Genomic DNA, 21,306 nt, shown 5'->3' on the forward strand with positions numbered 1-21,306 from the left:
TCTTAACCCCCTCCCCCAACTGTGGTTTATGGGGAATTGTTCCTAAGTATACAATGCAATGAACAGACTGTAACATCTCCCTGAACTTTCAGTGTTAGGGTGCCTCCGGGCTCTGTGATTGGATCTTTCCTACTTTTGTTCTTAAATCTCCTGCCTTGAAGATCTTATTTATGGTTTATTTAAAAGCCGTCCACACACACATTCGTAGCTGACACTGTCATCTCCAGCTGAGACTTCCCTCTGCCTCCCAGATTCCTAGATTCTACTGGCCACTCAGCCCTCTTCCTGGGTGTCTCAGAGGCACCTCCATCCCAGCGGGTCTGAGCCTTTCTTTGCCCAGCTTGCAGCGCACCCCTCCCCCCGAGGTCCCCCCACCGCACACACAGCCACCTCTACCCCTCTGGCTGTCTTCTCATTTCAACCAGCAGCAAGTCGACTCTTCCCGTTGCTCAGGCTGAAGACGCTGGGCGTCCTTCTTGATTCTTGTCTGCTCATTGCTCCTCACGGAAACCGTCAGGACGTTCTCTTGGCTACCTTGGGAACCCTCGTGCCCCCACCGCACTGCAGCCAAGCTGGTCTAGGCCACCTCTCACCTCAGTGAGTGCATCCTTCCCGGCCGGGGCCCCCCACCGACTCGGCTCCAAAGCACCCAGAGGTGTTAACCTCTTCAATCAGATTGAGTCACTCTTCCGCTTCAAACTCCCGGTGGGTCCCCACCTCACCCAGAGGAAGAGCCCAGTCCGTGCCATGGAATCCAAGGCCGTCCGCCTGGCCCCCCAACACTCTGCCGACCTCCACTTGGACCACCCTCCCCTCACTCATCCCCCAACCACAGGCTCCCTCCCGGTGCCCGGGGGCCTGGGCTGCGGCTCTTCTCCGGACTTGTCTGCTTGCCCCACCTCCCTCCAGGTCTTCGATGCTAAGTCTGGTTGCAGCTCTGGCTTCAAGGCAGCTTCCCATTCCCCTGACGCGCCCCCCCCCCCCACCGCGTTTGTTTCCTTGGCTCCTATCACCGCAGACACTTGCTGTATTTCACTCTTCCTGTCCATCTCCCTCTTCCCTCCCCATACCCCGCCCCACCCCCCAGCCTCAGTGGGAGGGACTTGACCTGTGTGCTCCTTGCAGTATCTCCTGCCCCTACACCTGACACCTGGCTGGAACTCCATGTTTAATGAATGAATCACACATTGAGTTCATTTTAATGCGTGGAGGGAAGGTACTAGATATTCGACTAGGAAAATAAGGTGAACAGACTTGTAACTTTATTTCCTGATGTTAAAATGGGTTCTTTTTAATGTGCTTGTTACATTTACACACTAATCACTTCATTTTAATTGACCCCTTAACTGAAACCCAGCATTTGTAATCTGTATCAACAAAACAACACAGTAGTTCTAGACCTTAGCACTAAACTTCAGGATGGTTATGAAACAGATTTCCTGGGGTTCTTACAGTTCCCACCCACCAAAAGACGTTTCCAATGAACCAGGTTAAAATGCAGCGAAGAGCTGACATCTGAGGCCATCAGCACGGCCCCCTGGGCCTCTGCTGGCCCGGGTGTCCTCCCTGCCTCCGCCCGTGGCGCCTCCTTCCCCAGGCGGGCCACGGATCAAACCCTGGTGGCAGCGATGGGACCCCTGTGGCCCCACGGGGCACTCAGCCTTCACTGATGATGCTGCAGCAGTTCACTTCCCTGCACGCATTACAAGGGGTAAGGAATGTAGCACTTTCCAGAGCATGATTACGCTGGAGGAGAGGGAACTATTTCTGAACATGGTTTCGTTTCTGAGTGTATTCATAGAGCACTGAAAGTGCCAGCTCAAGTTTCCAAAGTACAAAGTTTTCTCGAGTCCTGCACAGTGTGATAAGCTCTCTAGCTGGCTTGCCACAGTACACAACTTATTTATCATGTGGATAAGTACCAGGAACAAGATGTACAAGCCAATCGAAATCCCACTTTGAGATTAAGAGGTGGTTAAGTACCAATATACATCGAGAGCAAACAGGTCAAGGTGTGCTAACTATTCAATGAGCTCATGCAGCATAGAATGGACATTAATGTCATTTCTAAATGTTACTGTGGAAAATTGTAACTTTGCATGGTATTAACTGTTACTGGCTTAATAAACGTAAAAATATTTACAGAAAAACATAAAAATGCCAATGAAACTGTTAGTAAAATTACTTTTATTTTCATAAATAAGGATAGTCCATTATACAAACAATGCGTGTAGCGGAACGCCAGCTGTCCTGATCCACTGGAGATGGAGTGTGAAGCGTGTGCAACAGTGAACACCGAAGCTCCACCCCTCCGTACCCTCCCTGCAACCTGTTTCTCAGCTGCCCAGATTCCCAACACTCTTTCAAGGGCTCTGACAAATAATGGGATATTTTAGTCACCAAGTGTCTGTCCCCTTGGCCGAGTCAACAGTGTATTTATCTGCTAATGTCCAAGCTGCCAATGACACAGTAAAATACCTGTATTTACGCCACTTTACAGAAGCTCAGGGCGTCTGCCACACTCTCACTCCGTGTGTGGTAGTACGATCCACGGTGATGTCAGGTGAGAATTCAGTAACTCGGTTAACAAGCTCTGGCACCCAAGCACACTGAGGTCACCAGTGAGACAATGGCATCGAGCACTATGGGACCTTGTCAGTTCATGGTATATATTTTATAATCAGAATGCAGAGAAATTTAATCAAAATATTTTTACTATATACAGCAAACTTAACTGTTCAATTATAACTCCAGTTATTCTGGAAACTGCAGGTTCAACTATCAAGTGTTTTACAGCAAGGAGCCTTTCCATGTATTATTTTTGGTAGCATTTCCATGTATTTTAAAAAACGCCATGTGGCTTTTATCAAGAGCCCAAGTTATGATTTAAGTAATCACGTCCGTGAACACAACATTGATCCAGATGGGCATGATCTGTTTATTCTTCGCCATGAATGGTCACTCCTGTTCCACCCTTCATGCAGACTGTCCACGCTTCTCCGAGCCACTGCGTGGACTCACGGGTCCATCCACGCGAGGGCTCAGCGCGGTGCCTTGAACGCAGTGAGCTCTCCATTTACACCACTCTTAATGATTTTTATTAAGGGAGCCAATCCATCTATAACAGGAAAATCAGCTAATGCTCCAGCGAATCACCGAAAGAAGATAAACCTACAGATGTGTGACTTTTGTGAAAGTATTATGCACCCACCATACCCCAAGTCTGTACAGACACTAAACTGTTCATGTGTTACAAGCTATCTGTAAGATCATACTGTATCTGAATGCTTTATTAAGTTTTTGCTATGGCCTCTGGCCTAAAGCAACACAATTCTGACAGGAGGTGTGTGTTAGAAAACCATACAAAAGCAAGGTACACTGAAATCAGGTAACGAAAGCATTGTATGGTAACTTCTTAAACAAAGAAGTCGAGTTACCAGTGTAATTCAGAACAGCTCATCTCCTTTATGGCTGAAGTTTCTCTTTTACATCATGCAATGTCTGACTTCTCCAAAAAGCTCTCCTTCTGCCTCCCTGCACACGGAAACTGTACGAGCTGTTACAAGGTTCTTCCCTCTAAGTGAAACGCCCGTGAGCGAGGAACTTGCAAAAGCCACTGCAGGTCTCACCAAGGCCGAAGGGAGAGCAGGGCCACCAGGAGACAAATTCTTAAACAGCCCCTCCATTCCTACCAACACTGACTTTTGAGCAAACTATAGGTTTGAATGTATGTTACAGGACTGGGTATAAACATTTTCTGATCTTGAACTGTAAGGGACATTTTTTCCACCGGAAAAGATAACTCAGAACCTAAGCCTGTGCTTCAACTCACGAAATGGTGATGGGGACAATGTGTGTCTAAGACCGACTCCTGCCGTTCTCCTGGGATCAAGGTAAGAGGAAGGAAAATGAAAAAGCTTTCTTTGTGAAGATAGAAAAACATACCCAGAAACACATGATTCTGGCCTATAATGCGTTAACCTGTCATGTTACCACCCAGGGTTTGGGTTGGGGAGGACCCAACCCTCTAACACACTATTCAACACCTTCCACGTGTCCTGGCTACAAGGGAGTGTGGAGACGAAGCGGGAACCCTCGCCGGTATTAAATATCTAGACCTAAGCTGGAGGCAGACGCCCTCGGAGTGCACGCAATCATTCGACAGGCTTCAGAGAAACCCTCTCCGGGGAGTGATCTGCAGGCCCCGGCCCCTCGCGTCTACCAGTGGAGAGCCCACGCGCGCTTTAGGAGACGGAGCACCCGGTGTCCTTTTGAGGCCTGACGTCTGGCTCCTTCATGGGCTTCACCGCTTCTTCCGGTTTGGCTTTGGTCTGGGGGGAAAGCAAGACGTGAGGTGAGAACATGAACTAAGACTTGGAAAACAAACACTAGCTCTTTCCACTTGCAACCTTTAAAAGCGGCTACATTAAATGACGTAACATTGAGATGAACACAGCTGCCCCCAAAGCCACACATCCATTCAACTGCAGACACGCTCGGAGGACCCCGTGTCGGTGGGGATGCAACCCCGTGGGCGGGTGCAAGGCCAGCCAGTGCTGCTCCCACTCCCTCCGAGAAGGGGAAACTGAGTGACTGACGGGTGAGGAGCCTTTCAGTTCGGACATCTCTCACCACAGTAACGGGCTACCTCCTAGGGCATCGTTCCGGAAGCTGAACAGGATAGAACGAGTCTTCTCTTAAGGAATGATGGTTTTAGTATATGTGGAAAATCATATGAAAATCACCCAATTCAAGGGAAGATTAGCTCCCACTCCTTCCCCTCCACCACCGCACAGATCCCTCCGAATTTTGGAAGTCAAACCTCAACATTTCCACCTAATCTATCATTTGACCTAGTACAGAAAGGCACTTTGATAAAAGTGAATAAAAGCAATCTCATTTTTAGCCCTGGACAGTAACATGGAATGCTGAAATGAGGCCACATTGCCGGTGGCCCTGCACTACGCTGAGGCAGAAACGGGGAGTGCTGCTGCAGCAACCGACACCCGGCCCAGGCGTCCTGCTCGGCCCGCGCTCCCACGCTCCGGTCCGAGGGGGCGCCGACACACTGGAGAAGAGGAAGGCAGCGTGTTGAGAACGAGGTCAGTCAACTCGGCAGAAAATCGGAGGGCGACCACGGCCTGGAGGTCCGGCTCCGGACACCTCCACCAGAGCGCCCACCCAGCACGCTGGTAGCTAAGTTCACACTTAGAGAAACACACAAATCTGCTTATACGGACAAAAGCACCAAAACGCTGGCTCTGAATTCTTGTTAAATGCTTGAGAATGAATGGAAAGCCCGTCACGTACGCCGTCATCCTTGGGTCTTTTGGTGAGATCGAACGCGGCCAGCGCCTCCGGGGTCCAGTGCGCGCTCGTGGGAGGAAACTCGAAAGGCACAGGCTCCACGAGACCGTAGTTGGCCTTGAGTTCCAGCTGCGGGGCTTCCGTCGGAATTTTCTGGAAGTAACTGCAAGAAGCCATTTAAACAGCCATTTACTCATTTACTCATTAACTGTCTGACTGCCCACGACGGTCAAGGCCCCGTGCAGGGAAGAGACAACCTAACGGTGAACGAGGCAGAGGACACCGCCCTGCCCCAGGCAGAGGGACTCGTGGGTGAGCGGCCCGGGAACCTCGTCAGCGCCAGCGCCAGCGTGCGTGTCTGAGGCTGTGATGGCCGCGGAGTGCGGTGAGAACACGGAGGGGGCGACGGGCTCAGACCCGGGCTCGGGGAGCTTTCCCACGGACGTGACAGAGGTTGAAGGAACTGGGTGTGCTCAAGGGAGAGACGGCACTCGGTCCAGCCAGATGCAGAGGACGAGGGGAAGGGTGGGAAGAGGAAAAAGCAGGGACGAGGTGCGGGTTCATTTTGCAGCCTGCTGTAGGTAAGGTGTGTGTTTCATATTTCCTGTTCGATATTTATTTAGAATGCTAAAAAGAAGCCTGACAGAAAGGAACTTCACAAAAAATGTACAAGACCTACGTGAAAGAAATTATAAAGCATGGCTGAGGACCAAATAGAGAGACCTCACGAAATGGAGAGGTGTCGCTACTTCTGTAAGGAAGGAAGGGAAATGACGAGGACCGTGGTTTCACCTTCTCTGCACTTCACTCTCTCGTTTTTCCACATGGAGCACATCCTTTTCCTATTCCCAACTACTTCATAATTTTTAAGTTGGAACTTTAAAAATCTTTCACCGCCACTGTTACCCACCAGCCTACATGGGTGGCGATCTCCAGTTGGAACACTGCTGGTTTCACAACAAAACCGACTGGCGGGAGATTCGTTTCCCTGCATCGGAGGGGGCTGAGACCGGGGCACGATGAGCACACACAGGGGGCTGCCAACGGGCGTGTAACACGCGGACAAAGAGCGGCAGGGAAACGAGGAAGATGAGCACAGTGTTGGGGGCTACGTGTTAACAAGTCATGTAGAAATTTTAAAATCTGCTGTGATATTTCATCATCAGAAGCAGAGTAAAAGTTCTGTCTGACACAAGTGAACTGTGTTACCAGTGTACAGACAAGATTAATGCTAATCTGAACTGCAATCTGACATATAATCTTTGGAAACAGATCAATGCATCGAGTCCGCCCTCCTCTCTGTGGACCCCCAACTGTGCATCAAAAAGTCACAGGCGTTTACAAAAATAGCAAAAACTAAGAAGCAAAAAAGCCCCACGTACACACGGACCCAGGCAGCTCGAACCTGTGCTTTTCAAGAGCCACCTGCATATACCACTGTATCACGAATGCCACTGAGACAGCACCAAGCGCACTCACATGAACCCATTTTCTCTCTGGCACTTTTCCAGGGTATTCTTCACGAGGCTGCCGAGCTTCCTAAAGAACAGGTGTCCCGAAGGCTTGGCTGTGGGTCCGGGTCCTTTGGTTTCTCCGTATTCTTTGCACAGCGCTTCTGCCTTTGCATAAACTGCACGTGAGAGGGGGGAGAGGGCATCTGGTCACAGCTCATTATTGCCTGTTTACACGAACAGGGCTTTAAGTCAGAGATGGCAGAGCGCTGCACTGCTCCTTCCTTAGTCTCACAGCAACACCAGCAGCAGCGCGAGGAAAGGCGGGTCTCCCCTGCCGGCTCCAGGTTTCCGAATCATTTACTCCTTTCTCCAACTACCTCCCTCGTTTCCGCTCCCTTCCACGAACTCAGCCAAAATCTCTTCTAACGGCCTCTCCCCTCTATGGTAAAACATTTGTTTTGAAACAGGGAGTTGACACTCTGGCGGGAAAACTTACGTTTTTCTGCTTCCTGGAGAGACCGGATTGCTTCACCACACTTGTCGCTAGCCAGCAGAGTCTGCCCGTGGTAGCAGTAGGCCTGGGGAAAGACAGAGGTTTCTGCTCATTCTCTCACCAGACGACGCCTCCCGTACCGCTGCTTTATACATGCGCCGGGCAGACCACTGCCTCTGTCCGCCTCTGTCCACCGCCCCAAGTCTCAGTGGAATCCCTCACATTTATTTCCTCGAGTAAGCTTCCCCCATCTCTGTTAGTATCCAAAGCGTAATTACATCAAGCCTTTGAGCCTAACTGGTCTTTGAACCATGGGCGGCTGAAACCTGGTTCCAAGCCCAGCGCACTGAGGACGAAGGAGGGACACCACTGCTCGTGGAGGGGGGGCGGGAGGGAGCCTGGAAGTTAGGACTCAACAGGCTTCAAGAGAAATGCACTGGCCCGAAGTCTTTAATGTCTATGTCAATATAAGGATAGCACACACGTGGTTTGACGTAGAACGCTAAAGCAGATTGTAAGGTAAAACAAGTGAAGATATCTACCTAGATCTGAAAAAGGGTTTTGATGATCTCCCACACGATATTCTAACCAACAACATAAACACCAGTAAGTCTGTTTGGTGGGCGTAAGAGACAAAGCAGTGACTTCCCAGAGAGTGCTTATTAATGGTTCCTCACCAGTGCGGGCGACACACTGCACGGCATCCCTTAAGGTCAGACCTCGTAAATACCTGTCAGCGCACAGGGTGCAACGAGAGAACTCTCTCCCAGTAAGTGTGCACACGGTTCCAGCCTGAAAGGCGGTTTAAGTGAAACGGGAACTGCACTGCCAGAACCCAGCCCCAAACCCTCCAGCATCTCTCTGCACCCACTCCAGCTCCCAGTGGCCGGCTGCACGGACCGCCCGCGAACACTGGCTGAGAGCTGTCCACTCTTTGCGCACCGCTACGTAAGCGTCTGGAGAGATGGCCCACCTGGCGCTCGAGGGGCTGGACACACAGACATTCACGCTGTTTCGGGGTCACGTATACTTACGTAAGCCGTGTAGAAGCACATTTTCAAGAGAAGATATTTTCTCCATTTGGCAGAGTACGCAGGCTCCAAACTGGATAAAGTATGATCTAAAGTTACATTTTAAAAAGCAAAATATCATTTCACCCTGATTCGCTAGAAGATTTTTAGTTCACGCTAAAAGCAGAACGCCATTCAGGTCTAAAGCTCAAGCACTTACATGTTTTTTAAAAACCTCACTTTATTTAAAGTGATTTATTTTTCCACTAACTGTAGTTTAATTACATTAATAGGACTGTTTAAATACCAGGGTCCCTCTTTGACATGACGGTTAACGTAACTTAGGTTTAACATGATAAAAACAGATATAACTAAGAACTTCAAGGTAAACATGAATTATACTATTACCTATTTTTTAAAAATTTCTATAGCCATGCAAAGAGCAGCTGAGTCACCCACGTCAGAGACACGGGGGACACTCTCCTAACTCCCCCCACCTCTGCCCGCTGCACGGCTCTCAACCGTCTTCTCCCGTCCACTTCCCATCTGCTGTCTTTGTGAAGCTTCCACCCTTTCCTCCTTAGGGTGTTGCCACTTCTTCCGAAGTGCTAAGGGGAGCCAGCCCCCTCCTCCTTCACCTAGCACGCCCACTTCTCATCTTACGACCATAGGGACCTTTTTAAAACTCAAATCCAGCAAGTTGGACTTACTTTATAGCTTTTCAGGAATCCCAAACACCTACCGAATAAAGGCCAAACTTCTCAGACGAGCTTTTAAGCCCATTCATGATCTCATGGGTGCGTACTTTCCTGACCTGTCCTCCCAACAGTCCCCGTGTTTTAGTCAGGAGCATCTGCCCAAAGATCCCGCAAGGGGCTAAGTTCCTCTTCATCCCTGTGCAGACTACAGAACGTTCTCTTCCCACATGCTGATGCTTTCTAGCAAACTCAGAGCTTCTACTTATATTTCAGAAGAAGGCTAAACCGCCACCTTCCTGTAGGAAGCCCTCGCGAGCATGCCCACACGCTGTAAGGTTTTATTTCACCGCTGTGACACCATCTTATGTCACCCTATACTAACGTGTTTGTCCCCTTCCCTGAACCATGAGTCTGTTCTATTGATCTCTGTACACCCAGCAGCTAAACTAATAACCATTCTATCATGAGAAGAACGGCGTTCTGGTCCCAGCTTCCCAGCTGCTAGCCGTCAAGTTACAGACCAGTTACATTAATCCTCAGGGTTTCAGTTTCTTGTCTCGCTAAGGATAGCTAACTGTAAGGCTGTTATAAAAACCAAAAAACTTTCAAAAGCAAAACAACCAATTATTAGACATAACTAGTTAAAAAGTATAGAATCACTCTTTCCATTAGAAGCTATGCAGCAACACTGACTATAAACAGCTCTTTTCTTTTAAACAAAAATCATAAAAATACAGATGTTATTCCAGTTTTGTAAATAATGAAAAACTTGAGGATCGTTTTGATTTGCTTCTTCCCTATTTAGCCAAGAGGTTAATGTGAAAACCTAAAGACTACAAACATAACAACAGAATTACATACTCACCAGCTTTTTGATAGAAGTTCGCTGTTTCGTAGGCGAGGGCAGCGATTAGTCCAGGAGCGTGCTTCAGTTCTATTGCTCGAGCTATTGTCACTGTGACCAACACACACACACAGACACACACACACACAGAACACATAATTAAGTTCATTTGCATGTACTCTAAGTTCAAGTATAACAGCAAATAACAGTCTTAACAATCTATTTGGGGTTTTAATAGTTTGCTAAAAGTTTTAACATGAAAAGTCAGGTCCAGAAAATGCAAACATAAACAGCAAACACGGTGCTTGTTGGTTCTTTATATAAATCACTAGCCAATGACCAGCCAATCACAGAAAATCACTCCTATAAAACAGCACGATGTAAGAGGAAACAAATACTTTCAGGGCACTGGAATCTGAAATAAAGCAGAACAAAAGCCGACAAAGTGTCTTGATTGCTTTCACCTAGGTTTTCATCTATTTCCCACCATTCAAAGGGAAGATCTCAAGGCCTGACCAACAGTGGAAGGAGCGAAGAGCTGAGCGAGGCAGAGGGGGACACGGTGCGTGTCAGAACCAGCACGAAACCAAATCCTCTTAGAAAGAGCCACGAAATGAGAGGCCTTCTCCTGCTGACTAAAAATGAAGGCAAATGCTACAGATAAAGTTAGTTCTCACCACGAATTTGTCAAAACCTGAAACTCCATTCCAGCTAATTCTGATTTAAAAGTTTTCTTAATGCCAATACAGACTTTCTTCAAACAACAACAACAACACAACACCTCACAATACTCAGGATACCTTCTTGAGCTTCAGCCTGACACTGGACGATGTAAGCGTCGATGAGTCGTGCTTCTAAGTCTCTCCCCTTTTCTGCAGGTGTGATAAGCTTTGGGATGTGACTTTCCTGAAAAATAAAATAAAAAGCCAAATTTATTTTAGCGGAGTCGTGTGAGTTAAAGAAAATGGAAGCTGAAACATTCAGTTTGGGGATTTATCAGAAATTTAGGATACTAACAAAAATATATGCTAACAAGGAGGAACACTAGCTTACGGAGACTACAACGAGCTCCTGTACAGTAAAAGCTTCAAAATAAAAGATTCAAGGGCACAATCTGGGTCATAATAGACTGGTTAGATACACAGGTCACGTCTTCACCTCAGACACAGCAGCCGCATTCCCCTCCGCACAGCGGCCAGCGCGGTCCGCTCTCATGGGGGACCGTGGCTGACTCAGGGTCCCAGCCCCCGCTGCCGCAGAAGCCTCTCACTTCATCACAGCAACACCCGGCACTGGGGCCTGGGTAGCGGTGGTTTAATCAGAACGGGTGGGGCAATTCTGGTTGGAAATACATTCATCGTTCCCCCAATTCCCGTATCTCAGGCCGTGTAACGTGACTGGGGTGCACTCATCGCCCGTCCGGTGTTCCCACAGAGACACGGCGAGCACCCCAGAAGCTCGGTTCCGCAGAACCATGCCTGCTCCTGGCTGCGGCTGGCAGCGGGAAATGGGAAGGACAGCAGCCTCTGTGCTTTTTTTCTGCCTTTGCAGAACAGACAGAAGCATAAGCAATGAACTACAAGTTGAATCATCTAATTACATGATTCTAATTGAATCATCTAAGTCACTGACGATTTCCTAGAATGGAGACATCTACTATTCTGTAACTGGCTGCACTCACCAGCAAGGTACTTAACATCAGGGAACCAGAATGCACGAGTACTTTTTTGCGTAATGAAATAATGTCCCCACCCCCCATGGAATAAATGAAAATTATTCAAGAATTAAAGTATGGGAATCTATTTTATTATTATTTTACCTTTAAATGCTTAAAAATCCCAGCTGCAATTTTCAGGCTTCGATGGACCTCTTTCGCCTCCTCTTCTGTTATGCTTAAAGACAGTGGTTACATTACTTAGAGGGTAAATCACGTTTCTGTATCAAAACCAGAAACTAATCCGTTATCATAACACCAAGTCAGTCATTTATGTTTCTCACCACTAGTTTTCCTCCTTTTAGAAAACCTAGCTTGACATTTAACAGATGCACGTGAAAAGTATCCAGAGAGGAGACGGCAGGTGAGACAAGAGACCCTGTCTACAGGTCGAACAGAGGCTTCCTGCTCCCTCCCGGACCACTCTCTGTGCACAGACGGGCACAGAACATGCACATACCTGAGAGACAGAAATACACAGTGTCCACTAGGCTGCTCTTGTTCTCATCGCTTAAATTACTTTAGAAAAATTTTTAAAATTTTTTAGAGATAATTTTAAATCAACACAAAGAACTTCATTTTTATATATTTGCTAAATTTATTGGGGGGACACTGTCTAATAAAAGGACACAGATTTCAGGTGTAAAATTCTGTGATATGTTCTCTGTGTACTGTTCACCACCCCAAGGCAAGCCTCCTTCCGTCAACTTCATTCTGAAATGCCTGTGCATATTATCCCCACGCTCAGATGCACTGGAGTCGGTAGTGGATTTCGTGTTGCCAGTATCTTTTTTAACTACTACAAAAACTGCATCTCCTTTTATTTCACAGTTCTCTAATCCTTCAAAACATCTTTTACGTACTTATAAGCCTTTGTCTTCCTTCTGTGAACTTCCTGTTCATCTTTTGCTCACTTTCATGTGATTTGTTGGTCTTTTTCTTGTTGATTTATAAGAGCATACATAATAAAAATATTTTGTAATATGCACTGCGCTTTTTTTGACCCATCTGTCATTTTTAAAATTCTGTTTATGGTACTTTCATATAATCAGATATTGACTCTCTTCCCTTCCTTGGTACAGGGTTTTACTTGGAAAGACCTTCCCCGTGGCAAGATTCTTTTCCTCCCCTTCTGACACTGAGCCCCATGGTTCTGATACTTGAAATACATTACGAGGCAACCTTTCATTTACTGGAGTGCTACTTTTTATCAACGGCCTACACCTTTTAACAACAAAGCTCCATGTACTGGAAAAATACCACATACATATGCATGCAAACTATTCCCTTTTAACTTACTTTTCTTTTCCAGCCAGCCTTGAAGCATATTTCGTGTACCACAGAGCTACATTAAATCCCATGGAAACTAACTCGAAAACAGCGTCCTGCTGGGCACTAGAATTATAAAAATGATCATTAGTTTCTGTCAATTATCAACACGTCTCTACACGGGGCCCACTGCACACCCAACTCAAAATTACGGAGCACAGGACGCGACCCAAAAACGAGGAAAACAGCCCTGTGTTTCCCACAGATGGGGAGACACGACACAACACGAGGAACAATGAATGACTACACACAGTGTCCCTGGGTGTCGCCACGACAGTAACCGTGGGGCTAGCGGCTGTCCCCGAAGGTTACTGCGCACGGAGTGGCTTCGGAGCCACAGCCTCTGGGCCATCACCCCAGAGCCAGGAAGTCAGAGAGGGGCGCGGGACGTGCGTCTCCAAGAAGTGCCCCGCGGATTCTGGACCTGGCGGTGCTCGCACCGCATTCTAGGAAAACGGAGTTCAGGGGAGAGATGGGTCAGGCTAGACTAAACCACAGAGGTGCAATGGTGTTTCTGGAACCGAACTGTGCCCGGAAAGACGGCGCCAAGGGAAGCAGAAGGCACCCCGGGTGAAGAAGTGCCACTGTTCAAGCACAAAGAAGTGGGAAGACTCTCCCGAGAGCAGAGACCCAACAACCTCCTTGACCGCAGCAGACGCTCGTGGAAAGAGATCAAGGAACAGCAGGCACGGGGCGAGCTGAAAAGAAACCGCAGCGGGTTTTGAGTGCTGAGCCAATCAGCACGCCGCGGAGAGCAAGGTCTTTCTACCTTGTTTCCTTCAGGTTCTGTCACTAAGTACAACACAAAGACGGCAAAGGCGTATGAAGCTAGTAAGATAAAACTAATTTTAATCACTACTTCGGCTAAGGCCCCGAAAATCCCCTATACATGATCTCAAATGATGAGGAAAGCAAAATACCCTGACTTTACACACGCAACATTAAGATAAAGAAAAATCACCCAAAGAGAAGAAACTAGAATCATGACTCTACTTTGTTGCCTACATCTTAAAACGAATGGAGACGTGGAAACTTTTTAGAGTAAGAACAAATAAAATTTATTTTAAAACATATGCTATTCAAAAGTAACCTATAAAATACTCCATTTAATATGTTATGATATAAAAAATATGATAGTTATGAACAAACTCCTTAAAAATTTCAGCCTGCTGAAAAACATTTAATGCAGTTTACTAGCTGCTTCTTTTCAGCACTGGGACCTTTCAAGTGAGTCACCTCTGGTGACCTACTGGGCATCTCTAGTTCACAACTTTACTTTCAAATAAGATAGTTTCGCTCAGTTATACCCTCATGAATAACTCCCCTTTCTCCTTCGTTTATCTGCCGTGCTCCCAAACACCCCTTCTATTGTACCACATCTAAGTAGCAGTTAGAGCACATGTAGTTGAAATCACATTTTCAGGAAAGACATACTCATTCTACATTCATAAGTGCATTTTCTATTGCATATGAGTAGCCATTGAGGACAGAGTAACTTGGAAGTCCCGGATGTACTGAATATTCAGTATCATCACTTAAGGCCTTCATCACGTAGCTCTGCCCTGTCTCATGCAGCTGGAGATGCTGCCGCAGGGACCGACACTGGGCAGGGTGGGGAAAAGGATGCAATGCAAACACCTCAGAACTTGCCAGTTTTCTAACGTAACAATGAAAGAGGTTTGATTCTTTAAAAAAAAAAAAAAAAAAAGGCCTTTTAAAGAAAAATATTCCTTAATTTTGGATAAAGTAGAAGGGAGTCACAGAAAGAAAAACAGAAAACGAGGACTCAGAAAACCTTAGCATCCCAGAATGTAAAAATGGGGAAAGAATCCATAGTCCCCAACTTCCTCCCCAACATATGAGTTCCGCACACAATATTCCCAAGGAAGGAAGGAAGCCCACCAGCACCTGCTAGATGTCTACCACGTGCCTGGCACTGTATCAGTCCCGTGACCTAACTCCTCCCGTCCCACTGCTCACGAAGCCGTGTGTCTGTAAGCCGCACCCAGTGGGACAGCAGGGGCTCACACACTAGGAGCCCTGGGGCTGCCCCCCGTGCTGCGAGGATCCTCAGCGCACACTCCCGCACTCGGTGTCCACCCTGGTCTTCCATGAGCTCTAGTTCCTCCCCTTCCGATGCCAGGAAGCGGGAATTCTACAGCAAACCGAGATAAAGACACACAGCCACCTGAGCAGCCCACTGGTGTTAAAAGCAGCAGTTAAGTAAAAATGTAGCACCATTATGATCTCCTTCCTGCTCTAACTGGATCTCTTTTAATTACTTCCAAGTGAATGACAAGAAAGTTCTGAGGGGACGTTTTTATAAAGAGCCAAAATCATGAAAAAAAATGAGGAAGGAAACAAATACTGTGAGAAAAGAGCAGGGAGCTGGCGTGGAGGTGGGAGAAAGGGAGAGATGGACCAAAGACACCTGGATTATCCATCGGAGAAGAAAAATCAGGGCAAGTTCTGTTCTGCTGAATGCGGGCGAAGAACGGAAGCGAGCTCTGGTTCCCCAGTCCCCAAACCCCTGTCCCTGTGTTACTGACAGTCAGGGCTGCTCAATCCCAGCTAACGTTTGTACCGGTTATCTGAAAACCAGACCCAGCCCAGGAGAAGCGCTGGAGTTTTACTCAACAGAGTGTACTAGGCGCCCAGGTAGAATCTGTCCAATTAATTTCCCGATACGAGACAACGTGGACCAGATCTGTATTTTATTTCTCCCAATACAGGGGGTATGAATTAACCACCGGCTAAACGGTTACAAAAACAGCTTCTATTTAGCACTGTTAGCACTGCTTACCTTGGAACCTGTCCTTGTAATGTATCCGTCCACTTGAAATTTTGAACATATCGTAACTTACTTTCTTGGCTAGATCCATCCAATGAATTTATGAAACCTGTAACGAGGTACAAAACATTTCAGTTTTACAAGAGGTATAAAGTATTCCATTTAGATCAAATTTTCAGGTGTTTCCGGGTGCCTGGAGGAAACTGCTAACGCCTCGCCCTTTCTGTACCCCACACCTGCTCCCAAGGTGACGTAACATGAAGTGGGCACACATTTAATTTTCAAAACGTTAGAAAAACCACATCCACCCTTACAGTATCACGTTTCTGAATGTTCGGCACACCAAAAAATACAGCCTCAAAGACTGAATTCAAATGTGCAAAGTCGAAGAACTGAATGTGATCTTCTGCATAGCTGTCTGTTAGAAACTCTGAAGTTCGTACAAACGACTAACCTTGTAAAAGTGAGAAGTACGCATCTGCTGCACTCTTCATCGTCTCTGGGTTGCAGCTCAGGTCCGTGAACAGCTCCAGCAGCCGTGCTCTGGACGACCTCAGGTCGCTGAGGCGAGACAGAGAGAGTCCAGGTGAGCAAGCTGTCTCACAAGGAATCGCTGCAGAGGGGGCTCAAACCTTTCCACTGTCAGTTTTAAACAACATGCATGCACACACACCCCTTCTCCAACATACACGGTACATTTAATTAGGACTAACACTGGAGGTAATTGAAATTCCTAGTAACAATTGTTTTAAAAGTTATACTGAAATAAACTCCATCCAATTAAAGGGGAAAATCAGGACAGAGTATGTAACAAAAATATATAGCAAGTTTTAATTAAAAAACTAAACCTAAGTACTTACGATGGGAGGAAGGAATTAAGAGTAAACTAAACTGAGCAGTTCACAGTGAAATTTTGAGAATGGAAACTAAATGTTTGTGCATGATTTGTCTTCTTGAAATTTCAAAACCTGACATTATGTCAGAATATGCATTAAGTAAACACCGTATTTTACAAATGAAGTCGCATCCTACAATGCAGCACACACACGAAGAGCATGTAACAACGTGCGGCCGTCAGTCATTGAGAACATCCCCCTCTTACTTCTCTGTAGCAGCAACTACTGTGGCAGACCCGCCGTTTCCCTCGAGATTCTCTTTTCCCTCGATTCCAGTAGCCCCAAGTTTCCCACGTTCTCCTCGTGTCTCTAAAGGTCCCTTCTACATATTTTTTCTATGTCCCCTTCTTATCCCACCTCCAAAAATGTTCAGTCTCTGGCTTTCCCCTCTTTTCTCCTGAGGTCTCCTTCTACCAGACGACTTTGTACCCAACCCTAGAGCTACTTCATCAGCTCGAACGTGGTCTTGTTCCAGTTCTACACGTCATTTCAGAAGGCCACGTGCTTAGTGTGAGTTAGTGAGAGTTCCGAAACCACGTCACACTGACCATGACTGAGACACCATGTGTCAAGGACTACGGAAAGACTGACCTTAAATTGTAACCACCAAGAGAGTAGGGGTATATACCCAGAATTTAGTAGGTGGCTAGGACAAAGCACATACTCAAAATTCTTCGTTGAGTAAAAGCTTATGTTTCAACTATTTTCAGATGCAGAAGGGCTGTAACGTAGTAGCATTGTTTAGGAGACAGCACAGACTCAACCTTGGATGGCTAAACTGGAGTGTGTATTCATTGGGACTAGCTCTAAGGAGGCTTATTCCAAGAAAGTGTAGCCTAACAATTACATACAGCTGACCAAAAACGGGATGGGTGACTTTATGAATGTGTCACTGTTAAGCTATAGAACTAGAAGCTGGGAAAAAGTAATTCCTGAAGTAGGAGAAAAAATTGAATTCTTAAGGCCTATTTTAGACTCAAATAGCCTGCTAGCTATTTCCAGTAAGTGCTCGATCTTCCGCAACCCAACTCATATGAAGCTATAGTCATCTTAACATTATAGAACTTGAGGAAAATGTACCTTAGAAATACCCAACTTTGGCTATTCACTGTATAACTGAGTTATTAGACCCAAAGAAGTTAAGAGACTTGCCCAATGCTAGAGACAAAACAGTTGAGCTGGGACCGCCTTTAGGAGTCTAGGATCAGGGCTGGCAAACTGCAACTTGTCACTTGTCCTCGTGTGGCCCACAGCACAGCTTACTTTATAAAAACGAACAAGGAAGAATACGCAGCAGTGACTGCAGGTGGCCCCCAAGGCACAAGGCCTAAAACATTGACTATTTGGTCCTTTAAAGAAAAAGTTTGCCAACCTCTGGTCTAGATGCATAAGCTAGTCGTCCTGCCTTTTGCTCTAATTACTTCTTTCCCATGAAAAAGCAGCAAGTATCCCTTTTACTGCTACCGCCAGTATCTCAATCAGCTAGGCTCTCTGTCCTGTACGGAATGAATCTTTCTCAACTCCCAGGGCGAATCAGTCAGTCTGGCCAGCTGACTCCTCCTTTGAAATATCTCCTGCATCTCTCTCTCTCTCTCTCTCGTTCCAGTCAAGCTGCTCTAGAACAAAGGTTTTCCTGGTGGAAGGGACTGCTCTTCTCCCTTCTTACTATCTAAACCAGAAGTCAGCATACTTTTCCTGTAATGAGTCCGAAAGTAAAAGCACTTTAGGGCTTCTGGGCCATAAAGTCCCCACTGGAACTACTCAACTCCGCTGCTGTAGAGGAAAGAAGGCGAAGGCAGCCACGAAAGTATATAAGTAAATGGGAGAAGTGGCTGTGTTTCAGTAAGGCAGTATTTATAAAAACCAGCACCAGGCTACACCTGCTGAACATAGTTTGTCAACCCTGATTTAAGCTACACGATTTGTTTAAACTCCTTTCTCCTAGATGAACACCCTGGGCACTATTCAGGTCCTAGGGTCAGAACACAATGGATTTAACAGTCTAGACAACTATTAATACCCACAAACAACTTTGTGGAGTCTCTTGTACTATTATAGTATCTACAATAGCTTAACTCTTTTATTATGATTGCTTTAGCCTCTCAGACACACACTGATCTAAAATAAAGGACCCTGGCCTGATGCCTGCCTTCTTTAAGTAATCTATAATTTAACTCCTCATGCCATCTATAGGTTTGCAAAGACTCTAAGGTTAGGGACGGTGTGCTACATACTTCTGTGGTGCCCAAGGGACCTAAATAAATACCTTGTATCCAAGGGTGGCTCAATCAACACCTGCTGAGACTGACTGAAACGTACCTGCAAATTTTTGAAGCGGTGGGACCAGTGACGATCTCATAGTAGTTAAAAGAAACGGGAGCTGTGGCTTTTAGTGGGTTCCTGTGAAACCAATGTGTCATTTTTCTCCAGATGTTTCCTATAAACAAAAGAGATGTATACAAATTAAACAATGTAAACAGTATAAAAATACTTTTAAGATAGAGTTTTACTACAGAAATATGTAAATTTTTAATATATATTAACACATACACATATAAATAAAATGCTTCACTGCTTTAAGTCAACCTTGTTTTATCTATTTATAGTAGTCTACATACAGATCAGGCCTACTAAAGGACATCTGCCCACAATAACTGTAATGTTAAAAACACTGAAGCAGTAATGTTTAAACCTTAACGTACATAAAAATCACCGGGTTGGGCGGGGGGTTGTTGTTAAAAGGCAGGTTCTAATTGAACAGCCTGGGGGGGGGGACCTGGAATGCCGATGCTCCTGGTCCCCAAACTACACTTCTGGGGAGCAAAGTACTAGACTCTGGTGGGACAGCTGCAAAAGAGAAGGGCACAGGGCCAGATAAAGATAATTTCCAAAACAGGTCCAAATGGCATCCTTATTAGGACTGCTATGGTTATCTGGGAGAAATTGGCTTTAAATTAAGTGTGTTTCTCACATGATACTGCTGGCATCAACTGACTGGTTACAGCACGGGCCCTATAATAAATATACTTTCTAACAATAGCTAATAATGATTAAAAAATTGATACTTGATCAGTAATTTCTATTCCTAAAACCAAAAAAATGTGAAAAGCTAAGTCAAATGCCAACCAAAAAAAAAAAAGTTCCACAACTTTTAGGTTAAAAAAAAAATGGTGTCATTTCTCTAAAAGTCCTTGAAGGTAGATAGTGCAGATTTTACAGGAAGGTCTAGCTTAATATGGCAAGTAGATTCCAGGAAGTAATACACAAGAAATTCTGATAAGGTTTAACTAATTTGAAAGCATTACACAAAGCTGTCGATCAATATTTCGTAATGGAGGATAAAACCGTGGGCTGCACAGGGTATGAAATCTACTTTCAGCACTTCCCTTCTGCTATTTAATTATTCATGACAAAGCCAGTTTTGGAGAGTACCAGATATTTGATGAAGAGAAAAACGCAGTGTGTCCCCAATAAGAAACTGGACAAGTTCATTTAACAAGTCTTGAAAAATATACACATATACTTTTCTGAACACCAACCATGCAAACCACCTTTATAACCTAATACAGCACTTACGCGCATGTAAGTCAGGCCTTCTAGACAAAACGGCACACAATACACTTGCTTTTGTGGCAGCAAATTCTCCTCACTCTTTCAAGGCGGCCTCCCACCTCCCGGATGAAAGTGTCCGAAGTTCTCTGTGTCTTTGTACTGCGTTCTCTGCCCGGTCTTTCCCTGAGTCCCGGCACTCCGGGCTCCAGGACCTGGGAGGGCGGCGTAGAGGGACGCCACACCCACCCGCAGGTGCCAGGGTACCTGTAGACACCGCAGTACGACAGCCGGGTGGAGGCTGCCACCTGACCCGCCCCCACAAGAGGACTCGATTACTGATCAGAGCCCCCCACTCCGGAGCCCGAGGGTCCCGGGAGGAACCTACCTGAACGGCGCCCCAAGCTTGGAGCATCCACTTCCTGTTTACCACCAGCCTCTTCCTCCCGTGCCCACCGCATTCCAGGCAACCGGCAGCTACCTGCGCAGGCGCCAACGCTAGCGCACCCCCTTTCCCAATAGGCATTTTTCTGGAAAGCCGATACTATCCACCTGGGAGGGACCGGCCGACGACCGCCAAACGAACCCCCATTTAGCTAGAAGCCTCTCTAATGCCGGTGGAGAAGAGGGCAAGGGGTCTCCGCGAATCTGTGAATACTATTGATTCGAGGGGGCAAGATGCATTTTCTCTCTTTCTTTGGTTTCAAGATTTTAAAGGGAGAGTTTTGGGGGCGAGTATCCGGGCGTCTACGGAGACTGAGTAAACAGACGCATAAAAGGGGGTGACCCAGCGGCTTGGGAATCCAGGGAGGCAACAAGGGCAGGAATATTACCGGGAAACGACCTTCCTCTTGACATACTCACCGGATGTCTCGGAGTCCGGGCAGCAGTCCTCCTAAGGGAAGACAGGCAGCGTCCGAGTGGCCCGGCGAGAAAGGGAGGGAGGCGGGGAGCCGGCTACGGGGCTGGCGCGGCGGGGAACCGGGCCTGCGCGGCGCCGGGGTCACGTGACCCGGCGGCCATGACAGCTAGCGAGGCGGCGCCGCGGGCCGCTGGGGGGCGGAGGCTGCCGCGTGGTCGCAGCCGCTGCGGAACGCTCCGTTCCCGGGCTCTTCCCTGACGGCTCCGCCCTAGTCTTTCCTCCCGAACTGCAGTCCCGTGTCCAGAGAGGACGAGCAGAGGTGGCCCGGCCGCCTCAGCCGATAAAGATGCCGCAGTAGC

At 46.8% G+C, this 21,306-nt stretch overlaps 1 protein-coding gene across 2 annotated transcripts; it reads right to left on the reverse strand.

Moving 5' to 3' along the window:
* Positions 1-2,170: 2,170 nt before the first annotated feature.
* On the reverse strand, positions 2,171-21,288 carry BROX (BRO1 domain and CAAX motif containing). Of its 2 annotated transcripts, none has more exons than XM_028531217.2 (13): positions 20,950-21,288; positions 18,856-18,973; positions 16,095-16,201; positions 15,653-15,749; positions 12,820-12,915; positions 11,626-11,698; positions 10,607-10,712; positions 9,828-9,917; positions 8,289-8,374; positions 7,258-7,339; positions 6,787-6,937; positions 5,311-5,470; positions 2,171-4,331 (listed from the first exon to the last, which is right to left on the reverse strand). In XM_028531217.2, the coding sequence occupies exons 2-13, from the start codon at positions 18,954-18,956 to the stop codon at positions 4,245-4,247; spliced, it is 1,236 nt and encodes a 411-aa protein (XP_028387018.1). In that variant the 5' UTR covers positions 18,957-18,973; positions 20,950-21,288; the 3' UTR covers positions 2,171-4,244. The 2 variants fall into 2 exon arrangements, with proteins under 2 accessions (XP_028387018.1, XP_028387017.1); XM_028531216.2 differs by lacking the exon at positions 20,950-21,288 and adding an exon at positions 20,474-20,563.
* Positions 21,289-21,306: the final 18 nt, after the last annotated feature.

The sequence above is a fragment of the Phyllostomus discolor genome, chromosome 15, assembly GCF_004126475.2.
Source record: "Phyllostomus discolor isolate MPI-MPIP mPhyDis1 chromosome 15, mPhyDis1.pri.v3, whole genome shotgun sequence".
Classification (NCBI taxonomy): domain Eukaryota; kingdom Metazoa; phylum Chordata; class Mammalia; order Chiroptera; family Phyllostomidae; genus Phyllostomus; species Phyllostomus discolor.

Coding starts and splice junctions, on each gene's coding strand:
- BROX (XM_028531216.2), bottom strand. CDS start 20,546: ATGCGGTGGGCACGGGAGGAAGAGGCTGGTGGTAAACAGGAAGTGGAT. Junction 12,916..15,652: donor TTACAAGGACAGGTTCCAAG/GTAAGCAGTGCT, acceptor TTATAATTCTAG/TGCCCAGCAGGACGCTGTTT. Junction 10,713..11,625: donor GGATTTTTAAGCATTTAAAG/GTAAAATAATAA, acceptor TTTATTTTTCAG/GAAAGTCACATCCCAAAGCT.